General features: G+C 45.6%; 1 protein-coding gene across 2 annotated transcripts; it reads left to right on the top strand.

Moving 5' to 3' along the window:
* The first annotated feature begins 1785 nt into the window (after window positions 1-1785).
* On the top strand, window positions 1786-7569 carry SFTPC (surfactant protein C). 2 transcript variants are annotated; one of them, XM_081923026.1, is made up of 5 exons: window positions 1786-1992; window positions 3944-4084; window positions 5321-5458; window positions 6329-6439; window positions 7198-7569. In XM_081923026.1, exons 1-5 carry the CDS (start codon window positions 1897-1899, stop codon window positions 7330-7332), a joined length of 621 nt encoding a protein of 206 aa, XP_081779152.1. In that variant the 5' UTR covers window positions 1786-1896; the 3' UTR covers window positions 7333-7569. The 2 variants fall into 2 exon arrangements, with proteins under 2 accessions (XP_081779152.1, XP_081779153.1); XM_081923027.1 differs by having other exon boundaries at window positions 1790-1950.
* Window positions 7570-26058: the final 18489 nt, after the last annotated feature.

Here is a 26058-nt window from a genome sequence, read left to right as displayed (position 1 = left end):
CTGAAGGTTTTAGTGACTCCCAATGATTCTGCTTCATGGCTGAGGGTGGAGGCAGACTTTGCACTGGACCGGGGATCCGCTTCAGAGCTGAGCCACAGATACCGTATTTTTCGCTCTATAACACACACCCGACCATAACACGCATGTAGTTTTTAGAGGAGGAAAATCCGTAGGCATGCCACCCGTAGGCATTCCCTCCATAACACGCACAGACATTTCCCCTTACTTTTTAGGAGGAAAAAAGTGAGTGTTATGGTGCAAAAAATACGGTAGCTATCTGGAGATGTCACCATCCTCACTCTGACATAGCACAGCTAAGCATGGGCAAAGCATTCCTATGAAGACAGGTGGAAGGAGCTGAGCACATTTCACTCAAAGAAGAGACGGTCAAAAACAGATGCAGCCCCGCTTCTTCCAATACATTAAGGCATTAAGAACATAGGAGGATACTGCTGGATCAAACCAAGGACCATAGTCCTTTTCCCTCCTGTGGTTTCCAGCAACTGGCATTCAGAAGCATCGTTGACTCCAACTGCAGAGACCATATAACACTGGCTCCCAGTACGTTTCTGAGCAGAATTCAGTGTTGGTGCTGACCTTTAAAGCCCTAAACTCCCTTCGCCCTGTATACCTGAAGGAGCGTCTCCACCCCCATCATTCTGCCTGGACACTGAGGTCCAGCTCTGAGGGCCTTCTGGCAGTTCCCTCAATACGAGAAGCGAAGTTACAGGGAACCAGGTAGAGGGCCTTCTCGGTGGTGGTGCCCTCCTTGTGGAACACCCTCCCATCAGATGTCAAGGAAATAAACAACTGACTTTTAGAAGACATCTGAAGCTAGCCCTGTATAGAGAAGTTTTTAATGTTTGATGTTTTATTGTGTTTTAAATATTTTGTTGGGAGCTGCCCAGAGTGGTTGGGGAAACCCAGCCAAATGGGCCAGGTATATTAATAATAATAATAATAATAATAATAATAATAATAATAATTATTATTATTATTATTATTATTATTATTATTATTATTATTATTACATCCTGGCTAGTAGCCATGTCTCCATGAATTTGCTTAATGCTCTTCTAAAGCAATATTGGTTGGTGGACATCACTGCCTCCTGTGGGGCAAGTTCCACAGTTCCACATGCTTCATGGATGACTTTCTTACATCTGACCTGAATAGAGTCCAATCCCTTCCAACTCTATGATTCTGTGAAGACTGAAAAGTTGCAAATGCTGCAATCTTTTTTCCTAGGGTAGTTGCAGAGGACACCACAGGGAGCACCACAACAATGACTTAGAAGAGAAGGTGAGGGCAGGAGATGGATGGACAAATTATGTCCTAGCACAGGGCACTACTGAAATTTGAAAGCCCCAAGTCCTCCACTGGGAGTCGCTGCCCCCACTCAATCATTTTGGTTGCCCTTTTCTGAACCTTCCCCAGCTCTACAATACCCTCTTTGAGTTGAGGTGGCCAGAACGGTACACAGTATTCCCAAATTTCAGTCGCACCATCAAAGAAAGAAGAAAGTTTCCGCGTTCTTGCTTTGAAAGTCCCGAGAACCTTCTGACACAAGTGTTGGAGAGGCAAAGAGGGTCCTTAATGAGCCACACTTTGATGCTCCTGGCGTCAGAACAAGCTGGCTTTCTGAAGGACAAGAGGCTGCTAAGAGGCCTCTGTGCCTGTGGACAAATCTCCAGAGAGGGTCTCTTGACTGACAAGTGATGCCAAGGGCCACTTAGCTGTACTTTATTTCTTTTGAAAGAACTTGGTGAGGACACACAGCAAATCACCTCCAGTGCTTTGGTGCCAGGAACCCTATATAAACGGATTCCTCCTCTCTCGTGCCTGGAAACAACCAGGATCAGTGGGGACAGCTGAAAGCTAGCCAGAAGACTCAAGATGGAGAATAACAGCAAAAGTAGCAAGGATGTCCTGATGATAGAGGCACCCCCGGTGAGTCGTTCTCCACTTGGGACTGAGTTCCTGCTCCTGCAGGTATGGTGTGGAGTCCTGCCTGGGCAAGGAGGGCTGAGCTGGAGAGAGAGGGATGCCCAGGGCTGGCCCATAGCATTTGGAACTGGGGCAAGGTGGTCCTCTGGGATGTTCTCCTCCCTGCTCTCCACTCCAAGGGGCTTGTGATGGAGAACGTCCCACTGGACTCTGCCCTATAGATTCTGCTCTGCTGGGGGTTAGACTCAAAGGCCCTTGGGCTCCTTTCCATCTCTACAGATTCAGTGGGCCAGACTGGGCTGCCTGTCTCCCACTCTGCTGCCATTCATGGTGCCCAAAATCTGTCCCGCGAGATGGCAGGCCTAACACTAAAACTACCCACACATTGGATTATGAATGGATGGGTGGATGGATGAATAGGAGTTGTGGTTGCATCAATGGCTTTGTCCTTCTGTGCTTCCCTCTAACTATACAGTGTATACATTTTGGTTCCTGTTTCCTCAGTGCCTCAGCTCTTACTAAGGTGGTAAACCCGTGTCTGCGTGCCCAACTTTCATGTTAGATCGTTTTTATTAATTTTCCAATAAAAGACATCCAATTAACATATCAAAGCATAATCCAATAAAAATATAAAAACTATGGGAAGCCGTAAAATTAATAATTAAAATTTGGAAGATAATTTGACCTTTTTTATTGCGTGCCCCACTTTAAGCTGCATGTTGCAGGGTGTCACATGAAGGAACCTTCGTCTATACAGGAACCCCTGCACATAGAAAGCTAGCCTGCAAGGGTCAAAGTCTATCCTTTACTCTAACAGGCTGGGTTTTTTATGCACAGGGATTTTTGCTGTATGGAGGAATACTCCGTCATTTGAGCCCCTACTTGTAATCTGAAGTGGTGCAGTCCAGAGGCAGTGCAGAGTTAAACTATGGAACTCACTCCCACAGGAAGCAGTGATGGCCACCAACTTGGATGGCTTTGAAAGAGGATGAGACAAGAAGGAACACTTTATCATATGTGGTGGGAATGTAAGAAAGTAAAGAACTTCTGGGAAATGATATATAATGAGTTGAAAAAGATGTTGAAATTTACATTTTTTAAAAAAAAACCAGAAGCATTTTTACTTGGTATTATAGGTCAGGACATTAATAGGCATGGTGTTAAACTGTTTCTATATGCAACAACAGCAGCAAGAGTGTTGTTAGCCCAGAAATGGAAGCAAGAAGAAGTTCCAACGAAAGAAGAATGGCAGATAAAATTAATGGCTTATGCAGAGTTGGATAAAATGACAGGAAGGATTCGAAACCTGCGGGACCAGAGATTTACAGAAGATCGGAAGAAGTTTACAAATTATTTGAAGAGCAATTGTAATCAACAAATTATGCTAGTAGGACTACTAGAAGTTCTGTAAAGAGAAAAATATGAAACGTTACAAAGTAGAAAAAGAAAAGAGATATCAGTTATGAGATTTAAATGTAATAGGGAAAGTAAGAAATGTATATTAAGCGATTGGAAAATTTTCAGACAGGATTGATGGAAGTCAAAACAAAATTGTATAAGATGTAAAAGTATGTTTAATTACTGTTGAAAATGATATGTTAAAAAACTAATAAAAATCTATCTATATATATATATTAAAAAAGGAAGAGGATGAGACAAATTCATGGAAGAGGAAAAGGCTACTTGCCGTGATGGCTCGGCTCTGCCTCCACAGTCAGAGGCAGCAATGCTTCTGAATACAGTTGCTGGAAGCCACAGGAAGAGAGAGTGCTGGTCTTCTACAAGAATCCTGCTTGCTGCTTTCCCATGGGTATCTGGTTGTCCACTGTGAGAAGAGTTTGCTGGACTAGATGGGCCATTGGCCTGATCCAGGCGGCTCTTTTTACGTGCTTACGTTTGCTCCTTCCATGAGAACTTGTATGTCCCTCTGTCCAATCATCTGTCTGGGTCAAAATGCACCACAACGTTCTCATGAGCATCTTTTCTGGTTCTGCAGGGTTACACGGCCTCCCCCCGGCTCCCTGGACTACCTTGCAAGAAGCTCTTGATCGTGGTGGTGGTGGTGGTGGTGATCGTTTTGGTTGTTCTGGCTTTTGGGCTGATGGGGCTGCGCATCACGGAGAAGCACACGGAGACAGTAAGTACAGCATGATATATCACAGAATTGCGGAGTTGGATGGGACCTCACGGGTCATCTAGTCCAACCCCCTGCAATGCATGAATCACAGCTACAGCATCCAAGACAGATGGCCACCCAACTTCTGCTTAAAAACCTCAAGTGAATGAGGTCTGCTGTGGGTCACCTCAAGAAGTGCCACAGCTAGTAATTCCTCAAATGCCTATTGGGGCTAAAGGTGGGTCCTTCATCTGCGAAGACTGAAGACAACTGGCTTAAACATCTGTGCACTGAACCTTGTTGAGTACTGTGGTTTCCCTAAGTAGAAGCAAATTCCAAGGGGGAAGACAGCGGGCTAACCTTTAGTGCTCCAGATCTTGCTGGACTCCCACTTCCACCACCCTTGGCTGCTTGTTCCCAGTCCTGCTGGGTGAGCAGTCCCACCATACCTGGAGGGTCAAAGGTTCCCACTCCTCTGTCTTCTTCCCAAAATGATGGTAGCTGTTTGTTTTCATAGTACTGGCGACTCTCAAGGCCCGTACACACTTCCACCAGTGTGGTGTAGTGGTTAAGAGCGGTGGACTCGTAATCTGGGGAACCGGGTTTGATTCCCCGCTCCTCCACCTGCAGCTGCTGGGTGACCTTGGGCCAGTCACACTTCTCTGAAGTCTCTCAGCCCCACTCACCTCACAGAGTTTTTGTTGTAGGGGAGGAAGGAAAGGAAAATGTTAGTCGCTTTGAGACTCCTTTGGGTAGTGAGGGTAGTGATAAAGTGGGATATCAAATCCAAACTCTTCTTCTTCTTCTCTTCTTCCACTTGCATTGTGCCTGGAAAGCTTGGGTCTGAGTGGTTTTCCACTTGACCCACACTTTCTAGGTAGGGGTCCAAGCAGTCCTCCCCTTGCTCCACTCCTTTCCCAGGGAAAACCCACACTTTAGCTCTAAACTGGAGCAAACATCAATCCGGGAAAAGCCTGAATTCCTGTTTGTTCCGACTGAGTGCTAAGAAGCAGTTCTAGGGAGAGCGCATAAAGCCAAAACTGGGTGGGATTGCCCATGTCTTTTTTCCTGGACTCCCATCCCCTTTCCACCTCCTTTATTTATTCATTTATATTTATGTTATATTATATTTATATTATATTCATTTATATTTGCAAAGCATGTAAAGCTGAATGCAACCAAGTTAAATGCTCCAGTTCATACGTCTCGTTCCCTTTGCTCTTCATCACTCAACATGGTCTCCTTCTCAACGTCTAGGTCCTGCAAATGACCATCCAAGGCCTGGATGGGGAGGGCTCCCCACAGCATCTTTCCATGAGCAGGAAGGAGAGGCTGGCCACCTTCCATGTCAGCAGGGTCAACTCATCGGCCACCGTGGTGTATGACTACAGCAACGTAAGTTTTGCTGAAACTGGTTCCTAGTTTCCAAAGGAGCCGTGCAGCTTTGCCCAAGTCCTGCTTGTCTACCTAGCAGGTCCTTTTTAGAACTCATAACATCCATCCTCTCAAGGGAGCAAGTCAGTGGCGAGTTCTGGTGGGGCTGGCTAGATCTGTTGGTTTCCTTAAGCACAAAGGACAGCAAATATTGTGTCACCTTAAAAGCTAACTTGATGGGACATGGGTGGGTTAAACCACAGAGCCTAGAACCTGCCAATCAGAAGGTCGCGGTTCAAATCCCCACGACGGGGTGAGCTCCCGTTGCTCGGTCCCTGCTCCTGCACCTCAAAGTGCAAGTAGATAAATAGGTACCACTCTGGTGGGAAGGTAAACGGCGTTTCCGTGCGCTGCTCTGGTTCACCAGAAGTGGCTTAGTCATGCTGGCCACATGACCTGGAAGCTGTCTGCCGGCTCCCTCAGCTAATAAAGCGAGATGAGCACCGCAACCCCAGAGTCAGCCAAGACTGGACCTAATGGTCGGGGCTCCCTTTACCTTTACCTTTATTTATTTGGTGGATGGGGGAAGAATAAAATGTGTTGTCAAAAGGGTTCATTCTGCTCTGAAAACCAAAAGCCTTGGCATTTGACTCAGCCCTAGTCTTTGCATACCTAGTGTGTGTGAACAGGAGATGCAACAGAGGAAGGCACAAGGAGAGAAGTTTTGGGGGAGGCATGGGGTCTGGGATATGAGGTAGAGCCCTGAGAAAATGGGGTTGCCCTTGCACATATACCTTGTTGAGATCCAAACTATGTACAGTATACCCACAATAAAATACCTCCTGCAGTACAGGAACCACAGCTAAATTGACAGCCTTTGCCTTTGAACAGCTCCTGATTGGCTACAGATCTTGGCCGGGACAGTCTTGCTACATCACCAGAATGAAGAAGGAAAACATCCAGAGCCTGGATGCTGCTGTCAAGGTGTTCCAGAACATCCAGGTTAGAATAATTGCCCTAACTCTACATTCAGGGTTTCCAAGGCATGGAAAGAACAAATCATGTGGGAAGATTGCTTCTGGACTGTACCACTTCACACATTGCAGGTGGCTGAATGTCCCACCATTCTCTAAAACAACCACAAACCCAGTCCTGGGACACATAACACCCTGGCTTGCAGTAATGCAAGGACATTGTGATTTGCTGTTTGGGCTGTTTGGGGTAGCAGTTATCTTTTGAGAGTGGCTAGACGGGGATCCCTGTCCTTAAGGCTGGCTGCCACTGGTTTGCAGGCAGGACATGAAGGCAGAATGAAAACAGACCAGAGCTTTCTCATGTCCTATTTCTCCATTCGGGAAAACTGCTCTTTAGTGCTCAATCAGAACAAATGGCAATTCCATTTTTCCATAGGTTGCCATTTGTTCTGATCTATTGCAGGTTTTCCCTCGGAAAGGAGTGGGGCAACGGGAAAACCACTTGGACCCGTGCTTTCTAGGCACACAGGAGAGGTGGATGTGTGAACAAATCCCAAGAGCTGAAGGGAATCCATCCACACCCACCTGCTGATTGTCGGAACATCTTTAAAGCCGCTTAGAAAACTATGCAGAACCTTTCCCAGAGGGATTTGGAGGGACTGTGTGAAGCGGTCAGGCTGAGTCAAAGTTTGCAGGGCAATTTTATATTTCAGAGAAACATACAATTATAGAATTGGATGGGGTTCCTCAGGGTCGTACCATTAACAAAGAGATCTGTTTCTGCAGCCCAGACCTCCAGCGTCATCCCTCAAAGAGAATGAGGAGGGAACAGAAGGCCTCCCGATGCCGCTAGCTGACCGTTCTATCCTGGGTACCACAATCAACATCCTCTGTAGCAGCGTCCCCATCTACTGGGCTTAGAGGAGGAGAGATGGGTGAGAGAAGTGAAGACCAAAGACCCAACAGAACATGCACACCAGCAACGAAAGTCAAACTTCCTGCAACAGGGATGCTGTGCAAGAGAGATCCCTAAATGGCCCTGTGGGAACCCTCAACCTTTATGTAGAGATAACAGAATCGCAGAATTAGAAGGGACCTAAAGTCTCATGTAGTTCAACCCTCTGCAATGAAGGAATCACAACAAATAGATAGATAGATGATAGATAGATAGATAGATAGATAGATAGATAGATAGATAGATAGATCTGCAAACAACACCCCTTTGCTAATGTCTTGGCCTCAGGGGATAAAGTCCATTCTCGGTCAATTGCCACATGCAACAAACACATGGATTGAAGCATTGCTAGACTAAGCCATTTCATGGGAAGGGGAGCCATTCCTCAAAGGCAGAGCCTATGCAGAAACTCCCAAGTTCAAGCCCTGGTATCTCCAAGGTGAAAGGCTCATGCCTGAAATCATGAGGAATCAGATGGTGGAGAACATGCTGAGCTAGGTGGACCCATCGGGGCTCAGGCTACAGATAGAAGCTGGAGTGCATGCTGTCCTGTCTGCACACACTTCTGGCATGGTATTTCATAATTATTTTATTTCACAAAATTTGTACTCAGCTTGATCGTAAAAAGAGCAACAACCTCAAAGCGGTTCGCAAAAAAAAGATAAAAGCAAAAAATTACCAATTAGAAACACTAACAACAATAATTTAAGACCTACAAAAGTAGGGTTGCCATACATCCGGACTTTCGCAGACATACATGGATTACCGCAGTTGGAAGCAGTGTCCGGGTGGAAAATGGGCAAAAAGTCTGTGAAAATCCGGACGTCTGGCAACCATGTATGGCAGTGTCGTTTTTGCCGATTTTTCTTAAAAATTGCTGGAAAACGTCCTTTTTATTGTGATTTCACCAAAAAAAAAGCGCAAGAACTTTGGGCAAAAAACCCCAAAACAAAACAAACCATCTCAACAACATTGCCGGGGGGGGGGGCGGGCGAAATTTAACAACTTTTGTGTCCAGATTTTCACTTTTTGAAATATGGCAACCCCACGAAAAGTTAAAATAACAACGGGCTAAAAAGCAGATTAAAACTCATATCAACCTTCTAAATATCTGAGTTAGGCTGGCCTAAAGCTTAAATATTTTTAGCAGGTGCTGAAAAGAGTACAGGGAATATGTGTGCCTGGTATCAATAGGCAGGGAGTTCCAAAGTCCTAAAAGCCTGAGTTCATACAAATGTGGAACAGGTATTACGTGGCCCCTGTAGCAGTGCCAGTTCTGCCAAAGAGGTCCAGCGGGCAAGGCAATCTTGCGGGTAATAACTCTTTCCATGCCAGCTTAGTATGTGCAGAATGCTAGTCCAACATGTACAGAGAGAGAGAGTTTGCTTTCAGATGGTGATGGGATGGGACATCCAAACATTTAATCCACCAGCTGCAATTTGAGGGAAGGCTAAGTGCCCAACCATGTTATCATTATGTATCCTGGTCCTAAGCTGATGGGAATTCAAGGCAAGGCAAGAAAACACATTTTATGTACTAAACCTTTAAAAAAAATCTATTGTTATAAGAATACAGTAATTCTGCTTGAACATCTCTAGCTGCTGATATCAACCATGCACATCTTTTTATTGTATACTTTGTACTGGTCGTCTGCTGGTTATGTTCCCTTTTTCTTAATGCTGCTTGTCAAATCTATAATCATCAATAAATTGCAGGAAGGCAAAATCTGAGCTGTTGTGGGGCGGGAATGTCTTAATAATGCCAGAAAAGATCTGGGCTTGAGTTTGCTGTGAGTTTGCTGGAAGATCCAGTACGTATAAAAATAAGTATTTCTTTATGCAGCACATAGTTGAACTATTGTTGTAAACAAAAAAATCTGCCCTTTCCCCCCTTATGGGGAATCCAAGAGCCCATATAGAGTCCTTACGTAGGTTTCCTATTGGTAGGAGAAAACAGCAGAGGCCAACCAGAGAATATTGAGAAGCAAAGCAGCTAGTAAGCCTGATCTTTATTGATCTGTTGCAACAGAGTCCTCGCTCACCACATGCAGGAGGGAGGAGGAACCCAGAACAATGGCGCTCAAGGGCTTATATAGACATTTTAAATTCCCTGCCCTGGAGCTCAAGACCACCCCTCCATACATCATACATACATCACAGAAGGGGGGGGGGTAACCTAAGGCCACCCCCCAGATACATCATACCTACATCACAGAAAAGGCGGTCTACAGCAGAAATCTGAGTGACTTGTTTATCTCGTCTGACAGGTTACCTGTTTAATGGTCACTTGATTGGATTGCCTGGGGAGCCTGGCCAGTCTTTTGTAATGATAAAGACTTAGTTCCTGGGCCAGGTCACAGGCTCACACCCTGTTCATGTCTTAAATGTGCCCTTAAGACAGGATTTGTGAAGGAAAAGACAATGGGGAGGTTTCCCACTTTGACCTTGCAGAGAAATAATTGAGGTCAATTTTTTCTGTGGGGTTTTCAGACATGTGGTTTATATTTTTATGTACGTGTTTGCTTGGTACATTTATGAACATTTATTACATATCTAAGACCTTAAAATTATCATCACACTATGACAGGGGGCAGTGATAGCCACCAATATTTGACTGGACAAATTTGTGGAGGAAAGGGCTATTGGTGGCTCCTAGCCACCCAAGTTTGTGGCTATCGCTGCTTCCTGTGGGAGCAAGTTCCATAGATTAACAATCTTAGCACAAGAATCGCTTGCTAACATGGACAGCCTGTGGCCCACAGCCGCTAGACTGGCTTCTCCTCTCCACGATTTAGGAAACTGCTCAGATAATTCTGGCCTAAAACAGAACAGCTGCCGTTTGGAAGATCGCGTGAGATCTTTCCTATGAACACATACTAAATGGTTTAGCAGTACATCTCTGCTGCTGTCATAACAGCTGAGCTCTGCCAATACACAAGGAAGGTTCACTTAGTGCTGCGGACAACGGAGAAAGGTAGGGCAAAGGCATATTGATGACACGGAATGCTTATCCTTGCTTCAGCTCACCCACAGTTAACCTCATACAAGGTGCTGATGGAATAGAGGACTATCCCACTGTTATAGGAATTCTAAGGTCTTATACTGTATATAAAAAATAAATGTTCATAGATGTACAAGGCAAACACACATGCATAAGTATAGTGTCTGAAACAGTACAGGAGAGCAATCCTGAAGTCATTTTGTCTCTCCCAAATTGACCTCAAATATTTCTCTGCAAGGAGGAAGGAAATGGGGAAAGCTTTCCAATTGTCTTTGGACTGTAGGGGCTTACACCTCCCTGTAAATACAGTCTGGCAAGTATCTGTTAAGCTGAGGACACTATCAATATGCGTAAGAGCATGGGTAGGCAACCTAAGGCCCGGGGGCCGCAAGTGGCTCAATCGCCTTCTCAATCCGGCCTGCGGACGGTCCGGCAATCTGTGTGTTCTTATATGAGTAGAATGTGTCCTTTTATTTAAAATGCATCTCTGGGTTATTTGTGGGGCATAGGAATTTGTTCATTTTCTTTTTCAAAATATAGTCCGGCCACCCCACCCCCACCCATCTTCCCTGTCACCTGAAGCGTATGCAACCCGAGGTACCACTGTATCCTAAAGACCCCACAGTGAGCATCATGCCAAAGGACCAGCGCACTCTGTATAGCCCGAAGCCTCTCACTGTTTGAGAGTTTGGGCTGCATGAAACAATATGGCTCCTTTTGTCAGTGCTAGCGCCACGACTGCAGGAAGCTGAAACAGGGTGTCTGAAGAAGGAATATTTCAGAACAAGCTTGCGAGGAGTCCTCTGCACAGACAAACAGACAGAGTGACTGAATAATACATTTCCACAGCAGTTTGGGGATGGGCGCCTGAGCACAAGGCTCCCTTTTAAAGTAGTGACTCAGAGAAGCACTCTCTGCTATGAATAAGTGAAAGCTCCTGTTTCTGAGGGAGGTTGATCCGTTGGGGGGTCTCATCCAAAGATGTTGGGGGAAAGCCTTAGGAGTGGATCGTCATTCACACTGGGCAATAGATATCGGTCATAATATAGACAGAGAAGCATGGGAGCGACTGTGGAATACAGATATAAAATTTACAGCATGTTATGGTTTAAGATGGTGACAGCAGTCATGAAATTAAAAGACGCCTGCTTCTTGGGAGAAAAGCAATGACAAACCTAGACAGCATCCTAAAAAGCAGAGACATCACCTTGCCAAAAAAGGTCCGTCTAGTTCAAGCTATGGTTTTCCCAGTAGTGATGTATGGAAGTGAGAGCTGGACCATAAAGAAGGCTGATCGCCGAAGAATGGATGCTTTTGAATTATGGTGCTGGAGGAGACTCTTGAGAGTCCCATGGACTGCAAGAAGATCAAACCTATCCATTCTTAAGGAAATCAGCCCTGAGTGCTCACTGGAAGGACAGATCCTGAAGCTGAGGCTCCAATACTTTGGCCACCTCATGAGAAGAGAAGACTCCCTGGAAAAGACCCTGATGTTGGGAAAGATGGAGGGCACAAGGAGAAGGGGACGACAGAGGACGAGATGGTGGGGCAGTGTTCTCAAAGCTACGAACATGAGTTTGACCAAACCGCAGAAGGCAGTGGAAGACAGGCGCTCCTGGCGTGCTCTAGCCCATGGGTTCACGAAGAGTCGGACACAACTAAACAACTAAACAACAACACGGTTTAAGAGAAAATTATATGAAAATGATATATCATTGGTATCTAACACCAAGTAATCTGGCAAAAATGTAGAAATCTAAATCAAACATGCGTTGGAAATGTAAAGAGAGAGAAGGTTATTTTTATCATATGTGGTGGCCTTGTAGTAAGGTTAAAGCTTACTGGGAAATGAAATGAAGGGGAAATGTGTGTGCGTCCTATGGAGCGAAGAAGCCGTAGCCCCACGACCCTCTCCCGGCTGGAGAGGTGACGCGCGGCTATGGCAGGAGCCTCTTTAGCCGCAAGCCACCTCTCCAGCCGGGAGAGCGCGCGCAGGGCTAAAGAAGCCATAGCCCCGCGACCCTCTCCTGGCTGGAGAGGTGACGTGAGGATACGGCAGCAGCCTCTCCGCTGCGCGCCTTTCCGCTGCTCCCCGACCTGCTCTTTGGGGCTGGTGGTGGGCTTCCCCCCGCCAGCCCCAAAGAGCAGGTCGAAAGGAACCTGAAGCCTGGAGAGCGACCCCTCTTGCTCTCCAGGCTTCCAAGGTAGCCGCATAAAGGTGACTGAACGCACCTTAAACGGCACCTTGTCTTAGAGGGGGAAAACAAGAGGGGGGAAATTCTCCCCCTCTCTGCACAGTACCTCCTGCCGCTTTGCTGAAGGGGCGCTGGGCAGAGAGGCGGAGAATTTTTTTTTCTTGTTCTGCCCCCTCTAAAACAAGGTGCGTCCTATTGTCCGGTGCGTCCTATAGAGCGAAAAACAAGGTATTTGATTTTAATTTGTAAATTTTAGCCAATTTTTCCCGTAGTTAAGTACCATTGGTACACCATTTTCATGAAATTTTCTCTGATTGTGTAACATGCCGTGAATTTAATATCATATTTCCATAATTTCTCCCATTGGTCCAGCCGAATTACATATCCTATATCACATGCCCATTTAGTCATAACTTCTTTTACTTCTTCAGCCTTTAATTCCCATTCTAATCATAAATTATGCATTTTGGATATATTCTTTTTTGAGTTTTGTAATAATACTTTTCAAAATTTTGATTCTTCTTTTTCAAATCCTATTGCTTTATCCTGATTGAATATTTGGGCAATTTGGTGATATTGTAACCATGTGGTACAATATGGGGTCACCTCTTCATATGGTCTTAGTTTTAATTGGCCCTGTTCTTCCTTTAGGAGCTGCTAGTATGTTGCCATTTTTCCTATCATATTTTTCTTTTTAACCGATATTACTTCTAACGGCGAGACCCACCATGGGGTTTTCGGTTCTAACAACCTTCTATGTCTCACCCAGACCTTGTATAATGCATTTCTAATTACATGACTGAGAAATTCTTTATGTACTGCCACTTTGTTGTATATTAGATAGGCATGCCAACTGTATCTGTTGTTCCATCCCTCCAGGTCTAAAATGTCACTGTTATCCAATTTGATCCAATCCTTGATCCAACTAAAGCATGCTGCATCGTAATATAGTCTCAGGTCTGGGAGTCCAAAGCCTCCCTGCTCTTTTATGTCGGTTAGTAATTTATGTTTGATCCGTGGCTTTTTGCCTTGCCATATAAACTTTGTTAGGTCCATTTTCCATTTTTTAAAACAATCATCTTTACCTATTATGGGAATCATTTGAAAAAGGAACAAGAGTTTTGGTAAAATATTCATTTTAATAGCCGAAATTCTACCCCAGAGTGTTAAATTCAATCTTGTCCAAATTTCCATTTCTCTTTTTGTTTCTTCCCAATTTTTTTTATAATTATCTTCAAACAAATTTATATTTTTCATTGTTATTTGGATTCCTAAATATTTCACTTTTTTTACAATTTGTAATCCAAATTTTTCTACCAGTTCCTTTTTCTCTTGGTCTCCCATGTTCTTTACCATTAGTTTCGTTTTTTCTTTATTCAAAGCAAAACCTGAAACCCTTCCAAAGTTTTCCATTTTTTCTAGAGCCTTTGCTATGCTTTCCTTTGGATTTTCCACCATTAACACTAAATCATCCGCAAATGCCCTTATTTTGTATATTTTCTCCCCTAGGGATATTCCATTTATTTCTTGATCCAGTCTGATTTCTTGATTTAGTATTTCCAAAATCAAAATGAATAATAATGGTGAAAGTGGGGACCCTTGTCTGGTGCCCTTCTGTATTTTAAAATAATCAGTCGTGTCATTATTTATTATTATATTTGATTCTTGTTGTTCATAAATTGCTTTTAACCCTCTTGTTTTTTAAAAAAATAATATTTATTGAAATTTCATAAGATTACAAAGATAAGAAAATAATAATAATAATAAAACAAAAAAAATACAAAATACTGAAAAATAAAAACAATTAAAAACAAATCAATTTTTCCATAACATATCTTTCATTTACTTATTTCCTTGACCTCCTCACACCTCCCTTTTTTGTATTCTACTTCAGTTAGTTAATTCAGCAAATCCTCTCCATCTTTGTTTTTATCTTAATCCTTTATCTTAATATATTGTAACTTTACATTCTCACCTGTTAACAACCCATTTTTACATACTCCTTTATAACATTACTGCTAAAACCACATAACTTCATTCCAGCATCCTTCTAACATTCATTAATTTTACAGTGTTTCTGTAGATAGTCTTTAAATTTCTTCCAACACTCTTCTACCGATTCTTCTCCCTGGTCTCGGATTCTGCCCGTCATTACCGCCAGTTCCATATAGTCCATCACCTTCATCTGCCATTCTTCCCTGGTGGGTAGATCTTGTGTCTTCCAATACTTCGCAATCAGTATTCTTGCTGCTGCTGTAGCGTACATAAAAAAAGTTCTATCCTTCTTTAACACCAATTGGCCAACCATGCCCAGGAGAAAGGCCTCTGGTTTCTTCAGAAAGGTATATTTAAATACCCTTTTCATTTCATTATAGATCATCTCCCAGAAAGCCTTAATCCTTGGGCACGTCCACCAAAGGTGAAAGAATGTACCTTCGGTCTCTTTACATTTCCAGCATTTATTATCAGGCAAATGATATATTTTTGCAAGCTTGACTGGTGTCATGTACCACCTGTATATCATTTTCATAATATTCTCTCTTAAGGCATTACATGCCGTAAACTTCATGCCTGTGGTCCATAACTGTTCCCAGTCAGCCAACATAATGTTATGTCCAACATCTTGTGCCCATTTAATCATAGCAGATTTCACCATTTCATCCTGAGTATTCCATTTCAGCAGCAGATTATACATCTTTGACAGAGTCTTAGTTTTGGAACCTAACAGTTCTGTTTCCAATTTTGATTTTTCCACCTGGAAGCCAATTTTCTTGTCCAAATCGTATGCCTCCATTATTTGATAATAATGAAGCCAAACTCTCACTTTGTTTTTTAGTTTTTCAAACCTCTGCAGTTTCAATATATCTCCCTCTTGTTCTGAAATTTCCCAATATTTCGGCCATTTGGCCTCCGTATTGAGCTTTTTCTGAGCCTTCGCTTCCATCGGTGACAACCACCTTGGGGTTTTATTTTCAAGTAAGTCCTTATATCTTGTCCAGACATTAAACAATGCTTTCCTGACAATATGGTTTTTAAATGCTTTATGTGCTTTGACCTTATCATACCACAGATATGCATGCCACCCAAATACATTGTTGAAACCTTCTAAGTCCAAAATGTCTGTGTTTTCAAGAAGCAGCCATTCTTTCAGCCAGCAAAATGCAGCTGATTCATAGTAAAGTTTAAGGTCTGGCAGGGCACATCCACCTCTTTCCTTTACATCAGTTAGTATTTTAAATTTTATTCTGGGCTTCTTGCCCTGCCAGACGAATCTAGAAATATCTCTCTGCCACTTCTTGAAACAGTCCATTTTATCCAAAATTTGCAATGTTTGAAACAAAAACAACATTCTTGGCAATACATTCATTTTTATCACAGCGATACGGCCTAGCAATGAAAGCTTCAGATTTGACCATATTTCTAAATCCTTTTTCACTTCCGTCCAACATTTTTCATAGTTATCTTTGAATAAATTCACATTCTTAGCAGTCATATTAACCCCCAGGTATTTCACTTTCTTAACCAATGTTAATCCTGTCTCCTTCTGAAACCTCTCTCTCTCAATCTCTGTTAGATTTTTCTCCAAAACCTTAGTTTTTAACTTGTTCAACTTAAATCCCGCAACCTGACCAAATTCTTGAATCAATTCCAATACACTTTTCGTACTAGATTCTGGCTCCTGTGATGTCAATACTAGATCATCAGCAATGTTTTTAACCCTCTTGTAATTTGGTCTCCCATGTCCATCTGGTCTAATAATATTTTTAGAAATCTCCATGAAACTTTGTCGAAGGTCTGAGGGTATTGACGGCGAGCTTTGCTCCAGTGGCGGTTAGGCATTGGTAGGGGTATTGTTATGTAGATGTATGGGGGGAGGGAAGCGCCATCACCTCCCCCGGATATTGAAGGGTAGTCCGGTAAAGGATTCCGGGGGGCTTGGCCCCGTCGGAAGCCTATGGAGGCCAGGGCCCAAGGCACGCCCCCGAGCGGTGACCCCGGGGGAGTGCCTAGTTGATGTGCATCAGCAGGGCTCCCCCTGCTGGTGTTAACCCTTCCGGGTCTTCAAGCAAGCAGGCCGAAGCTGGATAGTCGGATAGGACCAATAAAGTTGTGGCCAATTTTAGCCCATTAACCTTAAAATAACGGTGTCTTTATTCCTACTGGTGGGAGGCGGGAACTCGCAACGCAACCTGGCTTGGCCAATTCAGCTCACAATGCACTCTCAAAGTCTCTGGGGTCAGTTTGACACCATAGTCCCATGAGAAAGCCCTTTTGAAATTTGCTATCATACAGCCGAGGGGAGTGCTTGAATTACAAGCTGTTGAACACTCCCCCCGCATCGCTATGTCCCTTGTGAAGTGCTCCTCACCAGATTCCCAGAGATTCATTTCCCTTTGTTCGCGATCAAAATGCAGTTGCCTGATTTGGACATGCAGTACTGAAAGGTCCACATTCAGTGCCCCGGCACTCTGTTACCATAAATTCTGTTGGAACCGGTTCAGACCAGTTTGAACCAGGTGAAACCAGTTGGGAAAAGTCCATGTGGGTTCCAACTTGCCCAGACGAGTTTGAACGGGCCTAGACTGGTTAGAAGTGGCTCAGACTGCTTGGAACAGGTCTAGGCTGGTTTGAACCGGCTGGAACAGGTGGATGTCATTTGAAACTGGCCCAAGCTGGTTAGATTGGGTCCAGGTCGGTTGGAACAGGTCTATGTCGCTTGGAACCAGCCCAGCCCAGTTGGAACAAGTTCATACCAGTTGGATCCAGTCCAAGCCGGTTGGAACCATCACAAACCAGCTGGAAAAGGTTGTGGTGGATTGCCCAGACCAGCTTGAACTTGTTCAGACTGGTTGGAACCGGTCTAGGTTGGTTTGAACCGGTCAAGGCTGGTTGGAAGCTGTTTAGACCGGTTTGAACCAATCCAAGCCGGGTTCAACCTGTCGAGGCCGGTTTGAACCGGTCTTGGCCAGTTTCAACCAGCTCAAATCAGTTAGAAAAAGTCCAGGCAGGTTCTAACTTGCCCAGACCAGTTTGAACTGGCCCAGATTGGTTGGAACTAGCGGAGACATCTGCAACAGGTCTAGGCTGCTTTGAACCAGTCAAAACCAATTTGTGCCGGTCCAAGCTAGTTTCAACCAGTCTAGGCCAGTTTGAACCGGCCAAAGCCAGTATGAACATTTCCAAGTGGGTTGGAACTGGCCCAGACCTGTTGGAGCAGCTCCAGGCCAGTTGGAGCAGGTGCAGGTCATTTGAAACTGGCCCAAACTGGTTAGAAAACTCCAGGCCAATTGGAACAGGTCTAGGTCATTTGGAACCAGCACAGACCAGTTGGAACAGGTTCATACCAGTTGGATCCAGTACAAGCCGGTTGGAATCAGTGCAAACCAGTTAGAAAAGGTCCCGTGGGTTCCAACTTGCCCAGAACATTTGGAACTGGTCCAGACTGGTTGGAACAGGTCTAGGTTGGTTTGAACTGGTCCAAGTCAGTTGGAAGCTGTTTAGACCGGTTTGAACCAATCCAAGCCGGGTTCAACCTGTCGAGGCCGGTTTGAACCGGTCTTGGCCAGTTTCAACCGGCCGAAGCCAGTATGAACAGTTCCAAGTGGGTTGGAACTGGCCCAGGCAGGTTGGAGCAGACCCAGGCCAGTTGGAGCAGGTGCAGGTCATTTGAAATTTGCCCAAGCTGGTTGGAACAGGTCCAGGTCGGTTGGAACCAGTCCAAGCCGCTTGGAACCTGTTCAGACCGGTTTGAACAAGTCTAGGCCGGTTTGAACCAGTCCTAGCTCATTTGAACTGGCCTAGGCCAGTTTGAACCGGCCCAGGCCAGTTTGAACCGGTCTAGGCCAGTTTGTGCCCGTCCGAGCCGGTTTGAACAGTTTGAGGCCACTTGGACCAGTTCTGTGTCACTTGGAAGCAGCCCAGACCTGTTGGAACCAGTTCATACCAGTTGGATCCGGTCCCAGCCAGTAGGAACCAGCCCAAACTAGTTAGAAAAGGTCCAGGCGTGTTCCAACTTGCCCAGACTAGTTTGAACTAGCCCAAACTGGTTAGAACTAGCTTACACAGGAACAGGTCTAGACTGTTTTGAACCAGTCCAAGCAGGTTGGAACAGGTCCAAGCCAGTTGGATCCTGTTCAGACCGGGTGGAACCGGTCCAAGCCTGTTTGAAAAGGTCTAGGCCAGCATGAACCGGTCCAGGGTGGTTTGTACTGGTCCAAGCCGGTTTGAACAGTACTAGGCCGGTTTGAACCGGTTGAGGCCAGTATGTTTGAACTGTCCCAAACTCGTTGGAACTAGCTCAGACTAGTTGGAACAGGTCCAGGTCGCTTGGAACAGGTTTATGTCACTTGGAACCAGCCCAAACCTGTTGGAACCAGTTCATACCAGTTGGATCTGGTACAAGTCAGTTGGAACTGGTCCAAGCCGGTTTGAACCAGCTCAAACTAATTGGAGAAAAGTCTAGGCAGGTTTCAACATGCCCAGACCAGTGCCAGACAGGTTGGAACTGGTCTAGGCTGGTTTCAACCGGTCCAAGTTGGTTGAAACAGGTCCAAGCTGGTTGGAATCTGTCTAGGCCCGTTTGAACCGGTCCAGGCCATTTGGAACCTGTTGAGATCGGTTTGAACCAGTCCAAGCCAGTTTGATCCAGCCGAGGCTGGTTTGAACCAGTCTTGGCCAGTTTCAACTGGTATAGGCTGGTTTGAAATGGCCCAAGCCAGTTTAAACAGTTCCAAGTGGGTTGGAACTGACCCAAGCTGGTTAGAACAGGTCCAGGCTGGCTGGAACAGGACTATGTCGCTTGGAACCAGCCCAGACCTGTCGGAACCAGTTCATACAAGTTGGGTCCCGTCAAAGCCGGTTGGAACCAGCCCAAACCTGTTGGAAAAGTCCTGGCAGGTTCCAACTTGCCCACACCAGTTTGAACTGTCCCAGACTGGTTGGAACTGGCTCAGACTGGTTGCAATAGGTCCAGGCTGTTTGGACCAGTCCAAGTCGGTTGAAACAGGTCCACGCTGGCTGGAACCAGTCTAGGTCAGTTTGAAATAGTCTAGCCTGGTTTGTGCCGGTACAAGCCAGTTTGAACCAGTCTTGGCTGGTTTGAACAGGTCTAGGCCGGTTTGAAATAGCCCAAGCCAGTTTGAGCAGTTCCAAGTGGGTTGGAACTGGCCCAGACAGGTTGGAGCAGGTTCAGCCAGTTGGAGCAGGTGCAGGTCATCTGAAACTGAATTTGACCAGTCTAGGCTGGTTTGAACCGGTCTAGGCCGGTTTGTGTCAGTTGAAGCCGGTTGGAACCTGTTGAGACCGGTTGGAACCGGTCCAAGCCGGTTTGAACAGGTCTAGGACAGTTTGAACTGGTCCAAGCCGGTTGGAACCGGTCTAGGCCAGTTTGAAATGGCCCAAGTCAGTTTGAGCAGGTCTAGGCCCGTTTGTACCGGTTGAGGCCTGTTGGTGCCAGTCCAAGTTAGTTTGAAACTGCAAGGGGGTACCGAGTACAGACCCACCCATAGGAATTTGGCTCTGCTGGTGGCACCTCTCCCCTTTGGTTTCGCTCTGCAGTGGCATCTATTCTCCTTTCCTCAGCGTTGAAGATGCCTGCAATCTTGCCACCTGGGCAGATGGGTTACCATGAGTGAGGCCATTAGGTCCTGCATAGCTTGAGGCTTTTCAGAAAAAGGCAGGGTATGGGTTTTCCAGTTTAGCAGGTCAGTACAGTGGTGCACCGCAAGACGAATGCCTCGCAAGACGGAAAACTCACTAGACGAAAGAGTTTTCCGTTTTGGAGGTGCTTCGCAAAACGAATTTCCTATGGGCTTGTTTTGCAAGACGAAAATGTCTTGCGAGTTCCTGCGGGGTTTTTTTCCTCCCCCCCCCTTTTCTAAGCTGATAAGCCGCTAAAAGCCGCTAATCCGCTAAGCCGTCAATGGGCTTGCTTCGCAATACGAAAAAACCGCTAGATGAAGAGACTCGCAGAACAGATTCTTTTCGTCTTGCGAGGCACCACTGTAGTAGTGAATGGCACATATTGCAAGGAAACAGAACCTATGGGCCATGCACCAGTGGGTCGGCCCTGATCATCTGTGGACCCAGGCTCTTGGGGTCCCAAAACTGCTCTCAAAGGGAACATCGGGGCTTAGCCCCCCTTCTTGTTATGAAGGTAATGTCCTCCTTTAGATGGAGGTGGCATGGGGTGGGCTTGTTGCATCACTTTCCTTCATCTTTATTACTAACCTCTTTCCAGTATCACTTCTTGCATCCACAACTGCCCACAGGCCTGACTTTCTCTCAGTGGCTGGAGTGCCTACAGGATTGCTGATGTCACCCCGGGTTGGAGTTGCGGCCACTTCTCCAGGTTCGGCTCCTCCCACAGCTCCCAGGGCCTCCTTTTCCTGGGGGGCTTGGACTTGGGCAATTTGGGCTTGATTTTGTACCAGCACTGGGGCTGGCAAGGAGGGCACATCCGGAATGCTAGATGGAGTTTGTAATAATTGGACTGCAGCGGGTGGCTGGACTGGAGGTGATGGCACAATCCTGGCCGAAGGGGCATATGGAGGCAGAAGGAGAAAATCCTCCTCTTCTGGGTGGCCCTGGTATATCTTCTTAGCAGGGGCTGGAGGCTTGGGTTTATCTGTTTTTTCCGGGCCTCCTGCTTCACTGCTAAAATCCGGCAGGTGTCACCCTTGCACTTCTTCATCCATGGAGGATTTTTCATGCAAGCATTATACCACTGATCAATATAGGGGAATTGATCTGGGTGGCCTCCTGGGTCCCTAGTTACTGAGACCCAAACTAGGCGGCACAATTCCAAATCAAAACTACCTTCTGAAGGCCATTTCGGAAAGGCACTTCCGACCTCGGGAGGAGGTGGTGTTGCGGGCTTCACGCCCCCAACATGTGCGGGGAGGCTGGCTCCCAGCCCCGCGCGATCTGGGGAATCCTTGGCCGTGTCATCCCAGGCCAGCTTTCCTATCCAAGGGGGAGTGCGGTTAACGATGCAATACCACAGGAACTGTGTTCAGTGAGGTATGCCTCCTTTGACCAAGCAGTAAAGTTTATTCAGAGATTCGGCAGGGGAGCCCTGTTAGCTAAGTGTGACATCGAGTCTGCCTTTCGTCTTCTTCCAGTTCACCCGGACGACTTCCGTTGACTGGGTTTTAAATTTGAAGGGGCGTATTTTATAGATAAAGCAATGCCCATGGGATGCTCGGTAGCATGTGCAGCCTTTGAGACCTTTAGCACTTTTCTTTAGCACCTATTTTCAGCAGCTTACTCCATCACCTTTTTCGGCGCCTTGGGAATATGCGAAGTGGTTTGCGACGACCAGCCAGATTCTGTTGCACGTGGGATCCTCTTAAAGAATGTGACATTATCTCACTCAGATCTAGTTCTCCATATTCAGAGCTCAAAAACTGATCAGCTAGGTAAAGGGGCCCTAATTCGGCTTATAGCAACTCAAAAGAAAGGGCCACGCCCAGTAAAGGACGCAAGACTATTTATATATGAGACCAAATACCCCTGGACCATTTTTCATACATGCAGATGGCTCCCGCCTTACAAGACATCAGTTTACATGCGTTATGCCTGAGGCAATTGTTTTCCCCCAGCTGAATTTGTGGCCCACTCATTTCGGATCGGGGCAGCCACTACAGTGGTACACTTAGGCCTACCAGCTGAAAGGATAAAGGATCTGGGTCGATGGAAGTCAGATGCTTTTAAAGGGTACATTCGGAGGTCTTTATGACTGTTTTCATCACCCCATACCCCTCCTTGTTATGCTCTTTTCCTTTTAGGTGACGTGGTTGTGCGTCTTTGGATCAATGGCCATAGTAACGTCCACTGGGCCAGAAACCATGCTGTCAGCCATGGCCAGGGGTGCGGGTTGGATCTGCCAAAACATGTTGAAATCTCCTGGATCACTCGCCATGGAATGCGTTGGGCGGAATTTCTGCCAGCAGTAAAAGCTAGAGCCGCCATGAAAGGTCCACCCGATGCCCTTGTTATTCAGCAGGATGGAAATGATTTGGCCTACCGGAAGAGTGTGGACTTAATGTGGAACATTTTCGATGGTTTTGATGATCGGAGGATTTCTTTCCCAAATTTAGTCATAATTAGGTCATCACTGTTGGAAAGGCGCACTTGGAGGGACTGCCGATGCCCTATTGCTATGAACAAATCCAGAAAGATCCTGGAACGCTCAGTGGCGCGTAGAGTGGCAGCGCTGGGGGTGGATGGGTCATTGACCACCCAAACATCCAGTTCAGCAAGGTGACCCTCTACTGCGAGGATGGCGTGCATATTTCCAATGAGGAAAACAATGTTTGGTTGGCTGACAGATCTGTGGGGATTAGGGATTGGTTGCAGGTCTGAGGGTATTGGCGGCGAGCTTTGCTCGAGTGGCGGTTAGGCAGTGGTATGGGTATTGTTATGTAGATGTCTGGGGAGAGGAGCGCCATCACCTCCCCTGGATATTGAAGGGTAGTCCGGTAAAGGATTCTGGGGAGCATGGCCCCGTCCGAAACCAGGGCGCAAGGCACGCCCCCGAGCGGTGCCCCCGGGGGAGTGCCTAGTTGATGTGTATCAGCAGGGCTCCCCCTGCTGGTGTTAACCCTTCCGGGTCTTCAAGCAGATGGAAAAGTGGAGAGTATGGACACTAAGATTGAGAAAAGTTCCACATTAATAATGGACCTTTCTAATCAAGTGAACCAACTGACAACAAAGAACAAAGAGCTAGACAAGATGGTGCAGGAGATAAAGAATAAGTCATTAAAACAAGAGGAAGCCATGAAAAAAATTCAGGCGGATCAAAGAGATTCAAGGAAAGTCCAAGAGAAAAACAAAGAGGAAACTGAGGAACTGAGGAAGGTTCAGGAAGAGACCCTGGATGCAATTGCTGTCCTTGAGATGAAGGAAAAGGAGATGTTGTTGCGCTTCCGAGGAGTTAAAGAGAACCAGGAGGAAGAAATTTCAACAAAACGATTGAAATAACTGGCGGATTGGTTAGGTGTCGAGGGAGATGAATTACTTTTGGACATTGAAAAAATATTTAGGATTAAGGTGAACAAGTCAAGAAACAAAAAGGGACCAGGAGATGGTTTAGTATTTCTGAACTCGAGGCTACTCAGGGAAAAAATCCTATTAAAGAATAGAACTGATCCCTTGTGTATAGAGGGCAAAGTAATCGAGATTATGAAGGAGATCCCAACCAGGTTGTTGAAGAGGAGAGATAATTCCAGATTCTTAATGACAGCGCTGAAGAAGAATAAAATTCTGTTTAGGTGGGAATTTCCCGAAGGACTTACCTTTACATATAAAGAGAGAAGAAGAACCCTTAGATCGGTGGAGGAGACCAGAATTTTTTGGAGGAAGTACTGGGAGGAGCTGGGAGGAGAAAGGCTCCAAGAGCGAGAAGAAACAAGATAAAGCTAGAATTATAACGACTTCTACCTTTTGTGCCCTTATATTATTATTATTATTTCTTTTTCTTTACCAACTACCCCCGATTTTAAAATAGTTCATATAAACTTAATAAAAGTGTATGGCCTTTAAGTGTATTTCCTGGAATATTAATGGTTTGAACAGTAAATTGAAAAAGAACAAAGTAGAATGTACCTTAAAGAAAGGAAAATGGGATATAATATGTCTACAAGAGACCCATGTATCTAAAAATCATATACGGGTACTAAAAAACAAGAACTTGGGTCTGGAGTTTATAGCCGCAGGAACGGAAAAGAAAAGAGGGGTGGTAATTTATGTAAAACCAGCGTTAAGTCCACAACTAATATTTCAAATGAGGAAGGTAGAATAGTAGGAGTAGAAATACAAATAAATCAAGAAAAGATAATAGTGGCAGGAGTGTATGCTCCAAATAATAATAAATCCGAATTTTACAGAAAATTGGAAGAGAAGCTTTGGGAATTCGAGAATGGAAAGATAATTATGATGGGAGATATGAATGGAGTTATATCTATTGAAATGGACAGAACCGATAGGGGGGAAATCAAACATAGAGGATTCACTAATCATTTGGTGAGAAAGGCCCTATTCGAAGACTGGGAAAGAAATAAAACAATTTTAACAGCCAAAACTCCATGGTGGCTATCACCTATAGAGTCATCAGCCTTGCATAGAAGCAATATGAAAGCTAGCTGGCTAACATATAGGGAACTCGTAGAAGAGATAAAAGATTGCCCAACAGTAAAGAAATTTGAAGAATTAAAAGAGAGGGGGGGTGAATTGGTTAGAATATTTCCAATTAAAAACAATATTTGAGAAGGATAATAACCTTAAGGGATTTGATAAAAAAAATCTCAGTATGGGAAAAAGAAATTTTATATAACAACCAACAAAAGGCTAGTCTGGTAAAGGATTCCCGGGGGCTTGTCCCCGTCGGAAGCCTATGGAGTCCAGGGCCCAAGGCACGCCCCCTAGTGGTGACCCCGGGGGAGTGCCTAGTTGATGTGCATCAGCAGGGCTCCCCCTGCTGGTGTTAACCCTTCCGGGTCTTCAAGCAAGCAGGCCGAAGCCGGATAGTCGGATAGGACCAATAAAGTTGTGGCCAATTTTAGCCCATTAACCTTAAAATAACGGTGTCATGTGTCTTTATTCCTACTGGTGGGAGGCGGGAACTCGCCACGCAACCTGGCTTGGCCAATTCAGCTCACAATGCGTTCTCAAAGTCTCTGGGGTCAGTTAGACACCATAGTCCTGTGAGAAAAGCCCTTTTGAAATTTGCTATCATACAGCCGAGTGGAGTGCTTGAATTACAAGCCGTTGAACACTCCCCCCGCATCGCTATGTCCCTTGTGAAGTGCTACTCACCAGATTCTCAGAGATTCGCTTTCCTTTGTTCCCAATCAAAATTCAGTTGCCTGATTTGGAAATGCGGTACTGAAAGGTCCACATTCAGTGCCCTGGCGCCCTGTTACCATCAATTCTGTTGGAACCGGTTCAGACCGGTTGGAAACCAGTTGGGAAAAGTCCATGCGGGTTCCAACTTGCCCAGACCAGTTGGAACTGGCTCAGACTGCTTGGAACAAGTCTAGGCTGATTTGAACCGGTCCAAGTCGGTTGAAACATGTCCAAGCCGGTTGAAACCATTCTAGGCCAGTATGAACCGGTCTAGGCAGGTTTGTGCCAGTCCAAGCTGGTTTTGACTAGCTTGGACTAGGCTGGTTTGAACAGGTCCAAGCCGGTTGGAACTGGTCTAGGCAGGTTTAAACCAGACTAGGCCAGTTGGTGCCGGTCCAAGCCGGTTTGAGCTGGTCTAGGCCAGTTTGAACTGGTCCAGGCTGGTTTCTGCCGGTCTGAGCCGGTTTGAAGAGGTCTAGGCTGATTGGAACAGCTCTGTGTCACTTGGAAGCAGCCCAGACCTGCTGGGACCCCTGAATACTGGTTGGATCCAGCCCAACCCAGTAGGAACCAGCCCAAAGCAGTTTGAAAAAGTCCAGGCAGATTCTAAGTTCCCAAGGCTGGTTTGAATTGGCCCAGACTGCTTGGAAC

Source organism: Podarcis melisellensis (assembly GCF_964234715.1).
Source record: "Podarcis melisellensis genome assembly, chromosome: 8".
In the NCBI taxonomy this organism is placed as follows: Eukaryota; Metazoa; Chordata; class Lepidosauria; order Squamata; family Lacertidae; genus Podarcis; species Podarcis melisellensis.
The sequence above is the reverse complement of the archived record's forward strand: the minus strand, read 5'-3'. Positions and strand labels throughout refer to the sequence as shown.

Bases quoted from the DNA above. Each gene is read 5' to 3' on its own strand.
- SFTPC (XM_081923026.1), top strand. From the start codon at position 1,897: ATGGAGAATAACAGCAAAAGTAGCAAGGATGTCCTGATGATAGAGGCA. The intron at 1,993-3,943 runs GTATGGTGTGGA...CTGGTTCTGCAG, and splicing joins CTGAGTTCCTGCTCCTGCAG to GGTTACACGGCCTCCCCCCG. The intron at 5,459-6,328 runs GTAAGTTTTGCT...GCCTTTGAACAG, and splicing joins TGGTGTATGACTACAGCAAC to CTCCTGATTGGCTACAGATC.